Raw genomic sequence first — 21,971 nt, 5'->3', positions numbered from 1 at the left:
GTGGCTGAACTACCAGGTTCCCTGACGACTCCTTTGGTTAGTGAAAGGAACCAGCTTCTGAAATTCACCATTTCCATCTGTAAAATCCAGTTAATGTATGTTTGAGAAAAATCTGTAAATTCAGTGATACTTGTCTGATACAAAACTCAGAAAGTATGTAATGACTTCTCCTGAGGAGAAATGGTTTGCTCTACAGCCTAGTAGGGTAATTCCAAGCGAGCAGGTAGTTTCAGTGCCTTAAATCATGACAGTGTTGAGTTCCCCAAAGCGTAATTAATTTTTAACAACTGAAAGAAATATTTAGGAAATGCTTCCATTTGAGGTACTATACAGCTATCCAGAGGAAGAACATCTCAGGACAGGTGGTACGAGCACTTCCCTTGGATACTGTTTGAGAAAGTTCTTCACAGAATCACAGAACGTTAGGGGTTGGAAGAGACTTCCAGAGATCATTGAGTCCAACCCCCCTGCCAGAGCAGGACCATCTAGTCTAGGGCAGATCACATAGGAATGTGTCCAGATAGGTCTTAAAAGTCTCCAAGGAAGGAGACTCCACAAACTCTTGTTCAAGTGCTCTGGAAGCCTTACAGTAAAGAAGTTCTTCCTCATGTTGAGGTGGAACTTCCTGTGCTCCAGCTTGTGTCCAGTGCCCATGTTCTTGATTGCTTAAAAATCTGCCACCTGCAATGACACTCTTCTGGTATTTTTATTCTGGCTAGGATAGGTAAAGAGAATTAATAATTTCTAAATATTATCAGTCAGATTCTGTATCTGAAGTTAATTGTTTTGGAGGACCAAAATGCCAGACCTTCCATACAATGCCTCTTCAGGTCTCCAAAAGCCATACTTGGTTATTAGCACAACTTCTCCAGAATTTATGCCTCCTTAAAAGAAACTTGATCATTGGGTTGGTTATTTTGGATGAAGCTATTTGCAGAACAGAGAGGTTAATTTTCTCCATCCATACTGCCAGTTTTATAATGATGAATATATTTTTCCTCAGATGTTTTTTTTCAATTTTTACCACTCTCGACTAAATAGCTGCTAGCACAGATCTCTCTCCAAGGAGCATCTGCATGTTTTAGCTTAATTTAAAAAAAAATAAAAATTGATGACTACCATTTATATAGTTTTGTGTTATCCAGACAGATAGCACAGCCCTTGTATCAAATTAGGGTATTGCTCATTTAAAATTATATGTGGGAAGTGTTTTGTTTGTTTTCCAACCTAATCAAAAATAACATGATAAATCTGTTGCACCTGTGCTGTAAAGTATGAAAAAATTAAGTCAGGATATGGAAGAGTACAGAAGAATTCATTTCACCATCATTAACAGTCTAAAAGAGACTTAATGCATGTTACCAGAAATTAGTAATGTAACACCTGGTTAAAAAAAAAAAAAAAAAAAAAAATCTACTCCAAAGGGAGCCTCACTAGTATATTTTTCGTTTATTTTATGTCTCTGTGGCCTTAAATTATTTGGCCTTTTCTAGCACCACTTCTCCCTTGCCTTTCTTGTTAGGCCTGGGCAGAGTCCAAGACCTCAGCTGCTTTGGTACGAATTATGCATTTCCCCAGCTGCTGATGCTGACTTGACAAGAAACATGGTCAACAACTCTCCAAAATTTAAAACTTGCTGCCTCTTATGGAAATTTCTTCTGTTTTGCTCAGAGGAAGACTGATACAAGAACGGAGTGTTTGTTACTTAGTTGTTGAAGAAAAGCTGCTTGCAGTTTTTTGCTAAATTTTGTTGCTAACTGCGTGAGGGGAGACCTTATAGCTCTCTACAACTACCAGAAAGGAGGTCGTAGTGAGGTGGGTGTTGGTCTCTTCTCGCAGGTTACTGGAGATAGGATAAGAAGAAATGGGTTTAAGTTGCACCAGGGGAGGTTTCAATTGGATATTAGGAAGAATTTCCTTACTGAGAGAGTGGTGAGGCATTGGAACAGGCTGCCCAGGGAGGTGGTAAAGCCACCATCCCTAGAGGTGTTTAAAAATGTGTAGATGTGGCACTTGGGGACATGGTTTAATGGTCATGGTAGTGTTGGGTGATGGTTGGACTTGATGATCTTAGAGGTCTTCTCCAGCCTTAATGATTCGATGGTCCTCATGGCTCATGCACTGGAGCTGGGGATGCAGGGCCCACCTGCAGCTGGGGTGTGAGGGTGGGCAGCACCGGGGTGGGGGACCTCGGCAGGGTGTAGAGCCAGAGTCATGTGGTAGGTCTGGGCACAGAGGGTCCTGGCAAGGGGGGGATCCCCTGACACAGTGCTGTAGGACTGAGGGAAGTGAACCCCCGGGGATGGGAAGGGGTCAGTTGTGCCTGCTAACTGGCAGGTCTGTGTCCACAAGGATAGAAAGGGATTTTTCAGTGCCTCAGAAAAGAAAAAGGCAAAAAGGAGAGTTAAGTGTGTTGCGTTGGAGCCTGACAGCGCAGGTCGGGGACCTCTCCAGGGGCCAGCCCCACGCTTCGCTGCGGCCGGGGCTGGGGGGGCGGCCGAGCCCAGGCCCACTCAGCGTCCGACGCCAAGCCCTCGTGAATGGCAGCTCGAGCACACAACCACACAAAAGCCTTTGCAAAGCCTGGCGGTCCAGCTGGAGAGGCCACATCAGGCCCAGGATGTTCAGACCACCAGCCCAGAGCCCAGGACCTGCACATCCCTCAGCGTCGAGGAGAACGAGCAGCTCATGCTGGTGGCACTGGTGCAGAGCGCGGGCCCTGACACAAGCCTCCAGGCCTTCCTCTGGTGTCACTAGAAGCCCTAGGATACAGTTGACTTGCTGGGCTGCAAGTGCACGTTGCTGGCTCACATCCAATATTTTTTTATCCACCAGTGCCCTCGGGTCCTTCCGCACCAGGCTGTTCTCAATCCCTTCATCCCCCAGCCTGTACTGATACAGGAGGTTGCCCTGACCCAGATGCAGGACCTTGCACTTGGCCTTGTTGAACCTCATGAGGTTCGCAGGGGCCTAATCCTCAAAGCTACTGAGGTCCCTTTGGATGGCATCTCTTCCGTCAAGTGAACTAACTTCACCACTCAGCGTGGCGTCATCTGCAAACCTGCTGAGCGTGCAGTTGATCCCACTGTCTATGGCACTGATAAAGATACTAAATAGTATTGGTCCCAATGTAAACAGGTTAAGCAGGACACATACTTGGGTTCTTTGCATGTGAACACCAAAAAACCCGAGTGCTGCTGGATAAACAAGCAACCTAACCCTCACAGACGGAGACTGAGGTCTGCATCCATCTCTACACCTTTAGCATGAGGGCGTTACGAGCAATAATGGAAATGGGAGGCATACTTACACTTCACTCAGCAAAGCATGGTCGCTGACAGTCGTGGAGAAGTGCTGCTCGAGGATAGACACGGTCCCTGTGAGCGCCACGTGGCCGCAGCCACAGAACAATGCTACCCCCGAGAAGCAGAGAATGGTTGCCACGAGCGAAGCATATGGCACTCCTCCTAGGCACTTAATGCAACATTCAAAGCAACCTAAGCAAAAGAGAGAAAGCAAAAGAAACGTTATGAGCAAAATGCAAATGATGAGGAAAAACATATCTGTCCTCCACCTGGTAAAAGCCACAGGGAGTAAAAGGCTCAGGCACTGACATGCTAAGCAAAAATCTATAGGTGGTGCAAGACAGCGTCACCCTCTAAAGCAGTGACCTACAGATCTATTGGTATGGACTCAAAGCCCAGAAAGTGGGCTGAGTGCTCCTAACTTTATAGGATCAAGAGGAGATCGATGAGACAGGCTATGAAATGGAAAAAGAAAAAAACCCATCACTTGTCTGAAGTGATCCACTGCGATTCAGTTGCTCACATAGAAGTCACCACATTTCAGCGTTACCAAGGGCAGAGACATCAGCTCTGCTGGCACCATCCAGGAAGCCAGAGACGCAGATATTCAAGACAATGGAGCCTTTTGGAAAAGTAGGAGATACTTTGCACTTTCATTGGAGGAGGAACACGTTTGGTTCTGAAAAAAATAACATTCTCCCATGGCTCCCAAATACCTTTTTATATAAATCCATAAGAGGTTATAGGGATAGAAATATTTTAACAGCCAAAAAACAGAATGGAGGCCAAAGAGTCGCAGTTTTTATCGAGAGCAATAGATGAAGCTGTATTACACCAACAATACAATTCCAGCTTTACGGGATATACCAGCTTTACAGTGATCCCTGAATACAGTTGCCATGAGCATAACTGTAGTTTTAATGAAATGTATCATTTAAGCAGCCTGAGGAACAAAACACCCCCCCCCAGAACTGCTGTTCTACAAACACGGTAACAAGGAGGTTGCAGTTGAATTTCCAGGTTCCTTCCAACCACGTGGCCTGGAAACCTATCTGCCTGTAGAGCTGGGAGATGTAAATGGGAAACAAACAGAGCTTTTAACTGCGCTATAATGGCAATGGCAATCCATACCAATTCATTACTTCAGGGTGATGGCATTAAGCTGTCTCCATTAACGTGCATTTCATACAACTGCACAAAACACAGGCCGTTTAGACAACGCTTAATGGAGCGACCAGCGCTGCACGTCACAGGGATGGCTCCCGAAGCTCCTGCTGCTGTGTGAAGCTGCTAAAGGGACAAGGCATTTGAAGGCTGGGAGACAGCTGGCGAACACATACATCGTATCACATCTGCCCGCCCCAAAAATTCCTCATAAAGATCAGCAAGTCTCCATTCACCACACGAAGCAAGTTTATTTTTATCCTCCTTCCTTCCCCACTAATGAAAGAGTTACAGAGCAGACACTTCTGCGAAGTGCTGGGGAATAATATGCATCTGATAATTGAAAGCTTTCCCATCTCATGAGTGGGAGACTCTTCTTTCAGAGAGTCACTAGCAAGTGGCCTCGTCAGGCTTAAGCAGCTACCATCACCAAAATGATTACCAAATGCCACTTTGCTAACTGACTTAATCGTAGAGAAACAAAGCCTGGGAAGCTTTCATAGTCAAGCCCACAGCTGGAGTCCCCTCAACAGGAACTATCTTCCCAACAAAAGCACTGCCTAGTGAACAAACAGCAGCTTAGCAGTGACAGGGCAGACAAAATCCAAATGAGTGCTGTCAGAGGAAATCATCTCTAGTTTTCATCTTATCACAGAGGTCCAGAGTCAAGCTCAGGCACCAGACCTTGCAGAACGATCCTCTGCTTTGGGAAATCTGTCTGAAGGGAGGTCACAAGCCACATGTCAGATGCAACAGCAGTCATACACGTGAGGCTGGCTTGCCTCTGCAGCATCTGCTCCTGGGTCAGGCCCAAACCTCTGAGAGTTAATCCAAGAAATGCTTGTACCTAGCGCAGGATTAGCAGTGAGGGATTATCCAAGAGTAACCACACTCTGATCCAGCAAGCAACACACGAGTGGCCGCAACCCAGCACAAAACAAACAGCCTTTCAGGCCACACTCTGAAAGGAGAAGGTGACTAAACACTAGATCATCGCTTGGTGTAGAGGAGGTTAATCACCTAATCATGCAGATCCACGGATTGCTTTGCAGAAGGATGCCATCCAAGACAGGAAATAAAAACAGGTGGAAGCAAAGCCATGGGACTGACAAAGTCCAAAAAAAAAGCTGCTGGTTTCAGAAAATGGGAGCAGCCTCCTTGACAAAAGTAAAAACTGGTATAGACCCAGGATTGATGATTAACATGCCCCAGCTAGGTACTTGTCCTCTCCGTACCCTACACTCAGCTCTTCAGTCCACTGGCAGAATCACAGAATCACTATGGAAAGGACCTCTAGGATCATTGAGTCCAATCTCCAAGGATCATTGAGTCCAATCTCCAAGGATCATTGAGTCCCAACATCTCCCTAACCATTAGACCATAGCCTCAAGTGCTACATCTACTTGTTTTTTAAACACCTCCATGGATGGTGACTTCACCACATCCCTGGGCAGCGCACTGCGGTGCCTAATCACTCTCTCAGTACAGAATTTCTTCCTAATCTCCAATGAAAACCTTCCCTGATGCAACTTGAGGCTATTTCCTCTCATCCTATCATTAGTAATGTGGGAGAAGAGATCAACACCTGCCTCACTACAACCTCCTTTTAGGTAGCTGTAGAGAGCAATAAGGTCACCTCTCACACTCCTCTAGACTAAACAATGCCAGTTGCCTCAGCTGGCCTTCATAAGGCATGTTTTCCAGACCTCTCACCATCACCAGAACATCCACCCTGAAGAGTCTGTTGGATTCCTTACTCCAACACACGACAGGATCTGCAGGCACTGTCAGACCGTGGAACAGAGGCTGACAGTGGCAAACCCCCTCCCAACGGCTGGCAGCAGCACACAGCATCTTTGTGGCCACTCTCTTTAGGTCTTCCCCTACAGCCCAAGTAGAACGGCATCAGAATATCTGGGTGGCCTTTTTTATTTAGTTTATCAGTGCAGACCACAGCCAAGGGACACCCTAAAAGGTGTCTAAGGCAGCCACACTATTTTGAGCAAGGCAAAGAAAACTGCCCAAGTGTGGAACTGCAGAAGCTACCTGCCCTGGCAGCAAGACGGAAGCAGGGCGCAGAGGGACCGCGGTCCACAGGGGAAGGGCACGCTGCCAGCCTGCACGTGCAGGAAGCACCCCAAAGCAGTGTCCAGGAGCCAGCATCCGTCTGTACGCAGCCATTCTGCCCCCAAACTGACAGCAGAGCTGCACAGCCTCCTGCCAGAGGGTAAGTAACTGCAGGGCACAATCTCATCCCTGCGCTGGGGCTGCCAGACGCCCCGCAGGTCCCACTGTGAACACTCTTTATGAGCAGCATAAACCCATGCCTAGCCTGAGCAATATAGTTGGTTTTATAATTTTGTTTTGAAGCAAGCCTAGAACAGTACTGCCAAGAGCAGCTTTCAAAAACAGCTAAAATTTGAAGCTCATTGAGCACTAAGGTATGATTACCAAGATTCCAAAGCAAGCACTGAAGCAAATCAGAGGATTTCTGAAAAAAATTACAGCCTTCCAGGAAACCTGCTTTGTGCTCTCTCTTTGTAACCCCAAGTCAGAAAGTATCTTCACACAGTACAACTGAAAACTCATGGTGATGTTTGCCTAGCTCAAGTTCACAAAATAACCTGCTAACGCACCAATGACAACTGCAGGCTGAAGGTCTGTGAACTCAAGTGGACAAAAAGTGGGATTAAAATAAGTTTAGTTGCAATTTTCTGCTAGTTTTTCCTTCCCATATAGCCAACACACTGGACTTTTCAGCTGTATATCCACTTCCAACAAATTGTGTAAAACGATTTAAATATGAAACTGTACAGCACAAACACACATCACTGCATCTCCCCTTTCAATGGCCATTTTGTGCAAGGCATCACTAGAACCTTTTGTGCAACTCAACAGAATAAAAACATTTTTTGTCCTCAGGCTGGCGAGCAGCAGTTGCCATGGAGGCAGGTTAATAACAGCCCAATGATTTGCCTAGAGCTGCCTGTGATCTTGGCTACAGATTTAACACACTCTCAGAAGGAGGCCAGCTAAAACAAGGACTGAGATTATTCTCTAGGGAATGAATGCTATTAAACACACACACACACACAAATATTCTTGCTAACGGACAAAAATAAAGAGAAGAGAAAAAACAGGAACCGGCTATTCTTTTAATCTCCTGGAGACTATCAGTCACAGGAAATGGGTAAAGGATGGACCTACACATGTACACAGATAGGCAATTGGTTGCTTAATGTGTGAAGAACAATTATACAACCTACCCAGAAGTGTTATTGCACATATGCAGGGGCTTAGCCACCCAATTTCCCATGTCAAATGGCAGTTGTGTGCCTAAACCTTCTTTGGTACTTTAAGTATGGCTTCAAGATTTACACTCAGAAAAGCAAGATAATGCAGAATTAATGGAAAGTGGTCTTAAAAACAAAACAAGAAAGCAATTCTCAGACTCTAACTCACTCTACTAAGGTCAAGGTGGAGTGGAATGATGAAATCTGTGCTTTGGAAATGACAAAAGACAATGCAATGGGATCAGGTAGCTGTCTCAAGTATTCCCATGGCTTGTTCTAGAAGTTCACACCTAAGCTCGTGAAGCCCAGACTTCAAAACCAAAAGAGACACATGTTGACAAAGCCATCCCTCAAAATGAAGCATGGAAAACATGAGGTAAGGGAGTGTCCACACCTCCTGGACAGAAAATCAGCCTGTCCTCGAGAGTCCTGAAGTCCTGCTAGGTTGAACTAGTGCCTCAGTGTATCTCTGGTACAAATGACTGATCCCATAGTCAAGGTCACTATGGGGAAAAAAAAAAAAAAAAACCCAAGGAACAAAGGAAGCCTGAAAGGAGGCTTGAAAAGCTCTCCATTTTAAGGAGCTAAACCTTCAGGCTCCTGTGGATGTTTTCCAAGTTAGTTCCCACTCTCTTCTCCTTAGAAGTTTTGCTTCTTCCCCTCACATAAATCTATCTTGCTGTTCTGCAAGTTGAAGCAACGGGCACGATTTTTTCTCATCAGTTACTTCCTGTAATTGTGTACCACATTTTTAGGAATGCTGGCATGTTGGACATCTGCCCAGTTAATACATGGTAGAAATCACATGGCAGGTTCCATCACAGAACCACGATCTCTGTTGGCTCCAGCACTACAGCTCAGAAAGCACATGTGGAGGAATTATTTTAAGAAAAAGAAGGTTGCAAGAGATACAAGGAAAGAAAAACTACTAGATAACATCTTAAATGAAAGTTCTATATAACATCTTAAATGCAGCCACCGCATGTACATCAGGCCCATTATTACACATCCACGGGAGCCTGGTGTCGGGAGACTTAACTCCCAGTTCACAAATCAATGTAAGAGTGGAACTCAGTACTTGACATTCACCCTGTTTCTCCAGTGCTGAAGGTTACCCAGTACTAAATGTGCATAATACTATCAAAGTCCTAAGCCACCATGGATCTTTGTCAGAAAATTACTTTCATGTCAATGAAAGCAAATGCCAATTTTACTTTCTGTCACCTATTGTATTTTTAAAAATCTCTGTTCTGAATGGCTTATGCCTGCTGGGATGTACATTTTTATACCTTACAGCATGACTGACAGCTACAGGGGAAGAAGAGAGGGATGCGGGAATGCACTAATACCTCAGAAGCAAAAATGGGATTTACCTCCCTCTTCCTTCCCTGTGAGAGAATAAGGCAGTACCTGGCAGGAAGATCATTTACTTCTCCCATCTGTCACCCACACCAACATCCAGGGGTCAGTAGCAACAGTACAATAAGATAAAACATTTAATCTTACAAGACTAAGTTTAAAGCATGTGACAAATACCTCTCCACACTTTAATAGGGGCAGTAAAATAAAAAGGCCGTGTGTTAAATCACTTGGAAGTCTTTGCTGAAGCTCTATCCTTACTTACTGCAGTTCATCTTAAACATTGCTGATTTACAAAACATGTCACAAAGCTAAAAGCTGTTATTAATTACAATAAATGCTCACTCACCACAATTTTTTATTAAGTACATTAAGCAGCCTAAATAAGTGATGAACTCTAAATAGTGAAAATCCTTTATTTTCCTCCCACAAAAATCTTAAAGCTCTTCCATAGAAAACTTCAAGTACAACCTTTCCTAATTTTGCCTTTTTGTCCTCCCCGAATCAGAAATTTGGAAATTAACTTAGATTGAAAATGAACTCTTCTTGGGAGACAGAAAACATAATGTCTTTAGTCTAGCCAGATTGATAATCTCCCCCTGCATTCTCATTCTCCCCTTCCAGAGTTGTTACCAATAGATACTCCTTCCTAAACAGCATAATATCTGTGATGAAGAAGACGTGACCTTTGGAGACCACAGCCAGCAGGGCTGCCACAAAGGATCAGACCTGAAACCCAGCAAGATTCACCACTCTCATCCTCCACAGTGGCTACCACGAGATGTTTCATCCAAGTGAAACGCAGTGATATCTGTGGTAGTCTGACTCACCCTGTAAGTCTTATCCACATCTCTACTACTTAAAAGCTACTCCAAGAACAAGCAGATCCTTTCTGAAGGTTATCAGCATTAATTGCAACTTCTCTGGATACATATATGAGCTGCTTGGTTTCAGCACTGTCACACAGTTCCTTCCCCCCTTCTGAGAAGGTATTTATTCTCTGTGGCCAGCCTTAAGCCTGACACCTTTAAACTACATTAGATGCTTCCATATTCCTGTGTGGCAGAGAACTAAAAATATTTGCTCATGCCTCCTGTGCTGGAAGCAGTGCAGACAAACCAGGAGAACTGGTGCACACTAACAACAAGCATCTCACTGCCTGGAAGCACCATTAGCAGACCCCTTGTTAAATCCACAAAGCACCAAATATCTCTGTGTTACTGTATAAGTAACGATAGCAAGCTGTTCCTAGTACTCCAGAAAAAAATACAGTGAGCATAGGTTTACAAGAAAGTGCATTTTTTTTTCTAACACAATTAACAAAAAAAGAACCCCTTTGCAGAGGTTACCAATGTTCATCAAGAGCAAAAGCTGAATTTTTTTCCTTTCACTAAAGAAAACCATGTTCAAACTGTAGAAAAGGTTGTTTTACCAAGGCGAGACCTGTCTCTTCTGGATGCTGTTAAGTGACACAGACATCTTCTTCAAATTTATTGAAATACATGCACTCCTCACCTATATCAGTCCCAGCCTCTGCCATTCTGAAGGCATCTCTTTGAGGCAGAGCAATCTATGAAACATGAGTCACTATATCCATCCCTCTTGGAAGTGCCCATCCCAGGCATCTGCTCCATGAGAGCAAGGAGTCAGACGTGTGCAGGAGGAATGCCACACCCCCAGGAGACCGAGGGATGAGAGAACTGCTCCTGTCCGGCTTCACTGCTCTTGGACCGAGGTCTGGCAGAACTTTGGTTATTTTGTTTTGTATCTTCTCTGTTTTAGTTTTGGCCCACAAAACAGTGGAAACTGCATCAGAAGTCACCTAATTTATACTTTGGAAAAGACCTTACTCCAAACAGGTTTACACAGGAATCCTTGAGGATGGATTTTTTTCAGCTGTAAGCTAATTCGTCAGAAAAAGTATCAAGATGGTGATTTAAGATGAGACTTCTCACATAACGGATAGCTCAAGCAGTATTGATATTAGCTTTGGCATTACTCTTCCTGGGGACTTGTTCTAACATTTCACTATTCAAAATAACTTTTTGGGACTTTTGCAAACTGTGGCTGTAACTCTCAGCTGACATATCAACAACACACTGCTCAATGTGCCTTAAGACATTCCTCCTTTCTGCCTTTACCCTGACCTCGCTCCCCTTGCTTCACCTACTTTTGCTTTCTTGGAGAAACACTCACTAGGGTCAACATGCAAGAACTGCTGCTTCAGAAAGTGTCATCCCGAGTGACCATTTTGGATAAACTCAAGCCAAAGAGGTAAAACAGATGAAGCCTTGGGCAGACTTCCAAAGACATTCAAACGCCTGAATGTCTGGACAAGCTCACTGGGGGAAGCACAAAAGCACCAAAGCTTTGCAGTCCTATGGGCTGCTTCAGCAGCTCTGTGAAACCTTCTGTAAGGACATTTGGGTTTCTTTGATTCAATCATCTCCAGGCTCACCTGTACTTGGCTGACATGATCTTTAAAACTGACTTAAATCAAAGGTGAGTATCTTACCTGGAAGACTGGAGTTGAGACTCTTAGCTCCACCTTTCTGGCAGCTGTAACTCACCTCACTCTCCATCAGCCTTCAGCACTCAGCAGGAGAGCAAGTCTTTTGCCACACTGGATTTCTGCCACTGCTATGACCAGATGACTCCTCCCTAGCTACAAAGAAGCAAACAGAAACACAAACGCTCTCTCCCTAGAGCTGAGGGTCAAAACCAGTGTGTGTGGGGACTTCAGCCTGGTGGACCTAAGATTTGGAAGGTAAATTCTCCATTTCAGACGTAACTGAAGATGCCAAGATCCTCCCAGACATTTACCCAACTATGGGTTTCCCAACCATGGAACTAAAGGAGTGGTAAGAAACCTGAAACACAACTGCAGAAGTTCTTTGCTCTGCAAAAGCTTTCAAGCAGGTATCTCTCCAGTTGAGTCCATACACATAATTTTCAAAATTTAAGCTTGCTTCAGTAAGGGAGCAGGCTGTTTCTGTGAGATACTCCACTTTTCCATGCCCTTATGTGCTCGAAAGCAGATGAAACACCTCCCAGCATCTGGGAGAAGCAAGTTAAGAAATAAAAAAAACTAACCAAACAACTCATAAAGCAAACAACACCCACCCAGCCTGGAAGAATGCCTAGAGTTAAGCTCATGTTAAACAACCATTGCTAAGCTTCTCTTACTAAAGGAAAAGATGGTACATAGCTTCCTGGGGGGAATAAAAAAAAAAAGGCATTTTGAAAGCTCATTATGCTTGCAGGTGTTTTGGGGATGTCTTGGCTCCAGCACCACAGTGGATATTCCACACTGACTCTTCCCTTGTTGCTCAAGTGCCTGTTCAAAGCTTAAAATGGGGAAAAGAGATCATACCATACATGCAGACTCTTGGAGAGGAGATGGATGCTACGAGGGCTGCCACAGAGGTCCTCTCCTAGCCATGCCCATTCAGACACTAACAGAAGAGGCAAAGTAGAAACATCCGTACTGCAAAGGCGCCCAAGAATCACGGTGGCTTGTCAGAGAAACAGAGGGCTCAGTGCAGAAGCCAACACCACCCAGCAGTGGGGAGCTGTGTGCCAGTACTGAAGGGAGGCAAGTTACAGCTGTGACTTGTGTTGTGACTGAAGTGGCATTTTCCCTCCAATCTAAAGGAAAGGAGCAAAGACCAGTATTTTCACTGTAGCTAATCCATCACTGGCAGATTGGTCTTATTCAAGACCCGTTCAGAGCACTTTCATTGCTGCCTAAAAACATTTTAATTTCTTTAAGTGCAGCCATTCAAAGGACCTTCCCTTGAACTGGCATTTCTTGGCTTTCTTGGTTTTTTTTTTACCTCCATCAGCAAAAACCTTTTCATCTTCAACTCCTTCATGACAGGCACCACATTTACCTGCATGTTATTTAAGAAAGATTCCCAAGGCAGCTTGAACAGGGCTCAGTCGCCTAAACAAGGGTTCCTAGCACCATTTTAGTGCCGGACTCCCAGATGCTGTGACAGCAGGCTGTGCATCTCCTCTGTGTCCTGGCTAATCTGTGCCAGCACATACGGACGTGTCTCATCACTGGGGACAGCTGAAGGGGCACAAGACTGACAGCAAGGCATGTGGCCTGCTCCCTTCGGTGTCCCCCATAGACCAGAAATGTAGCGTTCGTTATCTGGTGCTCCTCCTTGAAGCATTTCTCCCATGTATAAAATATCCCACATGCACTGATCTGAAGTTTGGGAATGTCTTCTGGCAGCCCCGTGTCCGTCACTCAAATAATTTGCCATAAAATATGGCCAAAATGAACATTGATATTGAAGAATAAGATCATGATTTGCAATGTGAGTATTTGAATGAAACAAAACACAACCAACCAACCAAAAAAAAAAAAACAAAAAAAAAAAAAAAAAACAAAAAAAACCCCCCCCCAAACAACCCAAAACAAACAAACAAACAAACAAACCCCTCTATTCTGAAATACACAAACATTTGAATCCTAAAGAACAAACAGGTGTGAAAATATAATGGGAAAGGGAAGGATTAGGCAGCAAGCTTTGGTGAACATTCCCTGCAGTTGCTGCTAAAGTCTCTGATGCGGAGGCAGCATCTCCAGCAAACAAGCTGTCAAGCAGGCTTCAATCAGCTCTGTAAAGAGAAGAGGACTGCTGGATAGAGCTAGCTGCAAATGCTATCGCTGAGCATTTACATCTTTCACTGAGTTAACCCTCACTCAGACTGGAATTTTCCAATGCAATCCATCATGTGCTTGATTTCAGGTTCATCTCTGAGATGCTTCTAAATTCCCCACAATCTCTTGAAAGTAAAGCTTCAGGAAAACAAAACAGTGTCTTTTTGAGGTCTCAACCCAGCTAACGGAAGGACAGGCATGTGTAATCACCAAACCACTTTTAAAGTCTCAGCTGAAAACCTCCTTTATCCTCTGACATATGTGCTTACTGCTTCTAGCAAGTGAAAAATGGAAACTAAACCATGGAACATTGTCTAGGAAGCATACTGTAGGAGATGAGTAAGTCAGATGTGCTGTCACTGCTTTACTGTTAATTACTGCATTTGTGGCTGACCAATCTGATAGATTTATCTGCAATACAAAACCCATACTACATTGTCTCATCTATAAACAGTTTTGAAGCAATTGGGCAGCACAGCTGAAAGGGAGATGTCCTTATCCACACATCATTGTCTTTAAAGTATTAACAACCAAATTCAAATTTACCCCAAGTATTCATATGGGAGAACTGGACTCCTTACAGCCTTAACATACAAAACAAGAAAAACAAGAACATTTATCTTAAACTGTTAGGACTAGTGCAAAGCATTAGGTTTATGCTACTACCATTTCTGAACTCTCCATTTCCCTTTCACCCAGCCCTTTATTTACCTTGAATCCCCAAAGGACTAATATTGCCTCTCAATGCTGGCACATGATGGTACTGGTGTGGCCTTGAACTCCTGTACATCCAGTGGTACCTGCCAATTTCCATTTCTGGTCTGGTGATCACTGCCAATTTTAGGTGGTAAAAAGTCAGTGTCACCAGCAAGTTCTATTTCAGTACTTTCAGTCATTTAACTTTAAAAATAAGAGCCCAGAAAAACACAGTGCAGTTTCAGAACTGAAACAACATACCCTTAAAAACCAAGGGAGGGGGTGGGAGGGACGATGGACAGGGAAATGCTCACAGAGGTGTTAAGAAAGGCTGAATTGCTAAAACTCTACCTAGGAGTTAAATTAAACACGTAAGGAAGCACTCTCTATTCCTTCCCCCCACCCACTCTCACACCTTTGTCCATGACAAAGAATTCTGCTCCAGAAGCACAGGATGACAAAACCATGGAAAACCACATTACCTGTTTTTTTTGAAGAGTCTAAATCTGTCAAGGCAAATGGTTATTGTCACGTGTAGAGGTAAGACAAACACATGAGTTTGCTCCTTTACTTTCTTACATTAAAAAAAAAAAAAAAAAAAATAAAAATTGTGGACTTTATTCCACACAGGTTTTGCTCACATCCAAAAATCATCAAAATAGACTTGTCCCAGGTTTACAGTGAAGGAGAGCAGTGACCCTTCTCCCCATCTTTTCAGAGGGCAGACGAAGCTCAGCAAGGAGATGCCACACGCAGCAGCACACGGGACCTGCCCACACACTCACTGTCACAGGCCTTCCAAGCCCCCTGGAAGAGGCTACTGGCAGAACAACATCCACCCACTTTTCAACCTACCTGTCCTCCCTTGGCACCACTGTGGCTTTGTCAAGGCTGTCAGGTTGAGACAGATCTTTATCTAAAATGCACCAGAGTCCCACTCTGAGGTGGCTAAATGAGAAAGTAGCTGTCATCTCTGGTCAAAACAAATCTAATTCAGCAGCATTTGGGCAAGTGATGAAAGTGAAGGTTATGAGGATAAAGCCATCTACTGTCGACTAGATCAGAGATAAAATTTTGGGGAGCAGGGTGAGTAGGAGTGCTATAAATTTCTGGCCTGTGAGGGACTAGAAAGGTCCTGGTTTTGCTGCTGGTGCAATGAAGAGTTTGCTACAGCCACATTTTCATGTGTCAAGAGGAGAAAAAAACTTGGCCTCGAATCCAAATGTTGGATCTAGGGATTTGAAACAAGAATTTATCTCCTATACTGGCAAGCAAATTCCAGCACTAAAACAGTCTTTTGGGTTTGGGACACTAACTTGGCATCGATGGCTCTCTAAAGGGTACTCTGTGGCTTGGTCTTTCTCCCCTCTCTGCGGCTCACGGAAGAACCAGCAAACAGGTTACCCTACAAAACATTATTCTGTTTTGTATAGCTTACCCTTCCTTTTAGGAAAGGCAAACTCCACACCTTATGAGCATAACCAAATAAAAATCTGTTGGAACTATTGTTCCAAAACGACTGTGCACACTCTGGATGATGTCATCTCCTTTTGCTTACACAGGAACAATCCTGTTTATGAGATCAAAAGGAACACCACAATAACTGAATTGGACACAAAATGGAAAATAACGTTATTTCTTGCTAGTATTACATACTTTCTCCCCTCTCACTCCTAAATGCATGTGTCCTGCTTTTTGAAGCTACTTAATGGACACTGGTAGCAGGTTCAAATTTAAAAATAAATAAATTAAAAAGAAACAGATGCAAAGACTTCCAGGAAAAGAGAAATTCTTCACTTACACTGCAGCAGGACCCAGACCAAACCCTTGGCACTGGAAGTATTTTATCTTACCAGGCCTGAACCCACAATCTGAGATTTTTCCTGCAGTGGCTACAAAATCCACTTGGTCAGAGCAGGCATCTGCCTTTCTCCCCCACCACTGTCTGCTGTGCGACAAACATCAAACCTGAATTGTGGGGACAGCATGCACACACTTCGTAGCATCACTTCTGTAAGTGTAAATATCCCATGAAGTTGTATTTCTTTAATTAGTTTTGGTTTTTTTTTCTCGTTTCACAATAAGAAGCAGCCAGTCCAAACTCTGAAAGGAATCTCAGTTTTTCCACTGCTCTGCAAAAAGCATTGGCTGTTTGGTAGCCCTTACTGAACACCTGGCAACCTCTGAAGTTGAGGAATATCTTTTGGTGACTTCGTTGGGAACCCTCCAGGCTGACTCATGAAAAATCACCACGTCAAAAGCCCCACAGGCTTCAGTGGCATAACAGCTACTTGCACATGTACATATGAATTAAACTCTGCACCTCGAGCAGTTAGGAAAGGAAATAGGTTTAAATTACTTCTTTAGCTTTTGCTTTTTGAGGAACTAACTGCACTAAGTGCACTCCCAGGTGTAGCTTACAGTAGCCTCCACCACAGAACTGAAGTTTTCATGTCACACCACACAGGCACACTGATGCTGACTGTGGTGTTCAGTATTCACTGGGATGAAGCACCTTGCACACCTATAATAAAATTCCCAGTGCCCAACATCCTCATGCTTGCTGCCTTTGGCATAGGTTTTAGAGGAAACAAACAGTTATGAAATTTATCTCTTACAGCTGACAAGCAGTTAGCAGAAGCAAAGACAAGGTTGTGCTTCAGTTATTTATGAATTGGCAATCTGGTGATGAATACTGCATCAGGAGCAAGGCTGGCCAGAAAACGGGGAAGGGCCAGAGTAACCAAACAGGACTGCCTCCCCTCCTCTTTGCTCCCCTCTTTAGCTGCCACTGTGGAGTCCATTATGCATGCACAGTGCCATCTGGGTTCCCCCCCCCCGCCCCAATTACCATATCTTGTGGCACATATGTCTAGGTTTTCTGCTTTCACGAGGTCATTCAGACCAGTATGAGTACGTTCCCCAAGTGTTTTTCAACCCCCTCTGATTTAGAAATCAAATCCTATTCATTAAAACCTAAATCACTAAGCCTGACAAATTATTATCCCCAGAATATCGTGTGTCCCAGATTCTCCCCGGGCTGGACTTCTCTTCCTGCAGTCATATTCTTCAGGGACTTACACTTCAAGCAGTTATTGTCTTCAGGGGATCTGAAACACCAATCAACTGCTTGAAATGGGAAGTAGTATAAAGCATACTAGAAGTCTTTAAATGGCTTGACAGCTCTGAGATCACTGTGTGAGCTTAACATTAAGGGGGTACATTTGAAAAATTTTGGTTAGTAACCACAATATGTATATAAAAGAAGACAGTTTTTCCAATTTGCTGCAATGAAAAATACATCTATCCGTGATGCATCAAAATGTAAGCTCATTTCACAGAAAGAACTTGGCTAAAAGTGAATGAAACTGCACATTAATCCACTCCCTTCTCATGCTGCACTTTAGCAGTTTCATTTATACTATCACACACAGTTGTACAGTTCTGTTTAAGAGAAGTATATTTTTTCTATTTTTGATGAGCATATACTTGTCTATTTAAGAGTTTAAAAGTGGAAACTGCTTTTAATTGCTTCATATACCATGAAAATAAGAGAGCTCACAGCCATTCCTCCAGATGAGGCCTTCTTTCATGGAGAGACCATTAGTAGGGAAGAGCCAATTAAAAGGAACCCTTAGCACAGCTGCCGAGGTTGGTTTTCATTATTCCCCAGCACAGCATATGCAATTTGAACATCGTATGCATTCATAGAAGGAAACTGTATCCTGGTGTAATGGCTTTCTTCCATCCGCTCATGTGTAACTGGTCAATTCACCATGGTCATCCACAGTTGGGTTTTATTGGGATTTCTTTTTTTTGAATTCTGCAACTTGGTAGCATTTCTCCCAGTTAAATAAAAAGGGAAACTTCTTGTCTCTGTTAATGTGTATCAGGATCTAGATCCTTCACTGCTGATGCAAAACGGCATTTCGTTTTTCTTATTTATTCCACCTCAGTAAATCTGCCTGCCTAGTCCTCACGTTTTGATTTAATTTAATGCCTGCAAGATAAACCCTGTCATTTGTAATAATTTGTAAACCTTCATCTTTAAAATGCATCCAATCTGTCCTGCAGCCCTGTAAAGTATCTGTTAAACATTTTGCTTCAGCTTGCTCATGGTGTTCTCCTCTGATAAGGGCTGCTGATACACTGTATAAAGCTGACTTATTTCTTATCTCTGTCAACATGGGTGTTGTTCCATTTCCAATTAAAAAAAAAAAAACTAGGGCAGCAGCCACTCATCTGGATGCAGTGAAACAAATGTCTGATAAACACTGAATCCATTAGTGGATACAGCTGGGCAGTATCACTGCCTGAATCAGGCAGGGGACTCACACAAATAATCACTGAAATATAAAACTGGGATTCACATATAAGTTAATGAACTTTAAAAATCTACATGGGATCAAACATTTTCATCTATCAATCAGTAATTAACTCATTAATTCATAAAGCACATTAGCTTGTGCAAATTGTCTCAGCTACACTGCAATCCAAAAGAGCTGGACACCCACGCTTGCCACTGGGATGGGAAACAAGAACGGGCACCTATGCAACACCACCGTTCAAATCTAACTGTATTGGGTGCTCCAGCTGAGAACAGATCTCACTGCTCATCCCAACTGCTCGGGCAGGATTGCTCTCCAGCATTCTCCTGAATACAGGGAGCCCTGTATAAAGATAAAATGTAGTCCTAGCCCAACTTCCTCCAAGTATTTATTCTATACAATTACAGTACATCACTGAGGAGGTCCTTGCATTAAAAAACCAACCTGGAAACACATACAACAGAATTCTGGTAAAGGAAAAAAAACTACTCTTCGCTTCAAAATACAATTTGCTGTTAGTTAAATGCAGATACTTTAAATGCAGAACTTGGCAGTGCAAAGCATACTGTGTGTGAACCTGAATAACCAAAGTGAAATGCTCAGGCTCTTCTCTTGCTCGGTCTTAGCAATTGTGACATCCCCCAAACCCCTTCAGATGCTGGTTTATCTCATTAGACTTTGCAATTCCTTTCTGGAAGGAAGAGTTAAAAGATCGTGTGATAGCACTTCAAGCTGTGGTAGTTGCCTTGCAATCACTGGATCTCGGGCATCTCCTAAAGCACAGCCATTACGCTAAGTCCAGGTGGGACCTCAGGGGAAGCAGCAAACATTGGAAGCATGTAAGGCATAGAAAGCAGAAGCTCCAGTCCAGACAGTAAATGGACACAAAATGAAGAAGCAACATTTTCCTGGAAGTTTCTTCACACATAGAAAAAGCTTATTTTTCACCATGAGAGCTGCAGGTGAAAGAGCCCTGTTGAAAAATCCTGCCATTTGAGAGGTACCGATGCCCACTGAGCCCATCTACAAACCCAACTGGGCTCAACAATCTCAGCACTTTGGAAGATCTGCCCCCCAAACCTGAATATGTCTCCTGCTTCATGGCAGTAAATTTGCAGGAGAATCTGGGCTATTTATTTTGCTATTGAAACTAGCAGTGGGACTGTTTCAGCTTTCTGCCTTTTAATTTGCTGTGAAACATCAGGAATTTAAGTGAATTGAAATAAAGGGCATAATGTGAGAAACCACGTGTCACTTTCAGAAATGAGAGAACTGGCAAGAACAAAGCCTTGAAGTGTTATATGCACATACCTATGTAACAGATCCCAAGCACAAAATTACCACAGAAGAACTAGGAAATGGTAGTGAAATTAAGATAGGAAGTTCCCTTGCTTGCATTCTATGAAAGCAACAGACCAACCACCTTGACTTGGTAACAGATTTACTGGTCTACATGTTGTGCTTTCATCCATGCCAAAATAAAAGGGAAACCATAAACTCATCATAAGCACACTCAGCAATGCAGTTTGTTTCGCACAGCTGCTAATGCATACAGATAACTTTTTTTGGTGTTTATTGTACATGAGTTCCATCAGTTTAAAAGAAACCCATCAATCAGAAGAAAACAATGCTCTATGTGTTGAAGAATGATCTATGGGTTCAAGGTGGTTTTATAGGCAAGATATATAGGACATTTTGTTCACTAGATACTCAAAATCTGCAGTGAGGTGGGCTATTGTCCACATATACTAATGGCTTTCAGAGTTTAATCTCTCATCAGTGGACCTTCTTTTGTGAAATCCCTAAAGGATTATGCAGTACTATGTCTAATCACTTGACAAATTTCATTTACTTGAAACTGAAGCTAGGTTTGAATTATACAAAGCACGTAGGTGGAATCAGATTCAAAGTAGGAAAACAAGATCTGGTGCTGGACAGGACTGGGATTTATCATTACATTCATATCTGAATTGTTTAATAATAAATGAGATAATTGTACTTGGGGATGTGTGTGAGTTGTGTATCACCTGCATATGCCTATGAGATATTCAGATCACTTACAAATGACACACAACAGGTTCAAAAGACTCAGGTAAAAAGGCAGTGGGAATTTAAATATTTTTGTTAGTGCTGTATTATTTAACAAAAAATACTGCTCTAATTTGTAGAGTAGTCTGCTACACCTAAGAGAGACATTTATTTAGCATAAATTATATGATGCAGAAACAAACCAATTCTTTGCTAGTTGAATTTACCCTCTGAAGTTCAGCACTCCAGACGAAACAGATCACCTGTAAGGCTGGGGTGGATGAAGCACCTCTCCTCATGCACTGCCATCTCCCTACTGCAGAAGCGCTACCATGGAATTGTTCTGTCCATTAAGCAGCAGTTCTCAGTGATTAACACATCCTGAAACCTAAGGCTGCGAAACTCACTGCACTATTCCCCATTATCATAGCACAGGCAGATTTCTACACAAGCAAAATTTGCCAGGTGACACCAGAGGAAAGGAAAAGGCATTTAAAACTAAGAGCAGCACTTGGCACCAAGCTAACTACACAAAGCTTGTGTGGTGTTATCATCTATTATATGTTGTTATAACCTGGGTCTCCCACACTGCATCACAAAGCTTTGCTACACGGTTAGTCTCGATGAAAACATCAACTTCTGGCTTTAAAAATGACATGCAAACACACAGGCAAGCGCTACCTCTGGAAACCAAATTTACCAAAATCCATCAAAGACACAGCAATAGCAAGACTTCTTCTGCAAACATCATTTCAGTTAGGGTCAGGACAGATTCAGAGCAAATACAGACACAGACAGAAAGATCGCTGCTCTATTAATTCGTTGTCAAGCCATGCAGGGAAGGACGGCTGAAAGCCCAAGGATGCAGCAATGATTGTTTAAGAGCCATTCGAAAAAGTGACAAAACTGGCCTGAACCTCTCTAAGCCCCCGAATGAAAAGATTTAAACAGGCTATTGTTAGACCCCCGGGTACCTTTTTTCTCTTGGCTTTGTTCTGCATTTTCCTCCGCTGCAGTTTCCATGGCTGGCTTCATACCATCCACCAAAAATGCCGCCCCCCCTCCCCCCCAGCAAGCACTTTTTCTCCTCGCCTTTCTCACTCCCTTCCGCCTCCTATTTGCG

At 43.3% G+C, this 21,971-nt stretch overlaps 1 protein-coding gene across 2 annotated transcripts in view; it reads right to left on the bottom strand.

Moving 5' to 3' along the window:
• GPM6B (glycoprotein M6B) overlaps positions 1 to 21,883 on the bottom strand; it is a 31,149-nt gene extending 9,266 nt beyond the window's left edge. For both annotated transcript variants that reach the window (XM_008941872.1, XM_008941873.1), the window contains exons 1-3: positions 21,823 to 21,883; positions 14,508 to 14,627; positions 3,311 to 3,497 (exon numbers count right to left, since the gene is read on the bottom strand). In XM_008941872.1, the coding sequence (XP_008940120.1) occupies positions 3,311 to 3,497; positions 14,508 to 14,627; positions 21,823 to 21,883 (368 nt within the window). The remainder of the gene's footprint in view (positions 1 to 3,310; positions 3,498 to 14,507; positions 14,628 to 21,822) is intronic.
• Positions 21,884 to 21,971: the final 88 nt, after the last annotated feature.

This window comes from Merops nubicus, unplaced genomic scaffold (genome assembly GCF_000691845.1).
Source record: "Merops nubicus isolate BGI_N331 unplaced genomic scaffold, ASM69184v1 scaffold25876, whole genome shotgun sequence".
Lineage (NCBI taxonomy): Eukaryota > Metazoa > Chordata > Aves > Coraciiformes > Meropidae > Merops > Merops nubicus.
Note: the sequence above shows the minus strand (reverse complement) of the source record. Positions and strands in the feature narration are given on the sequence as shown.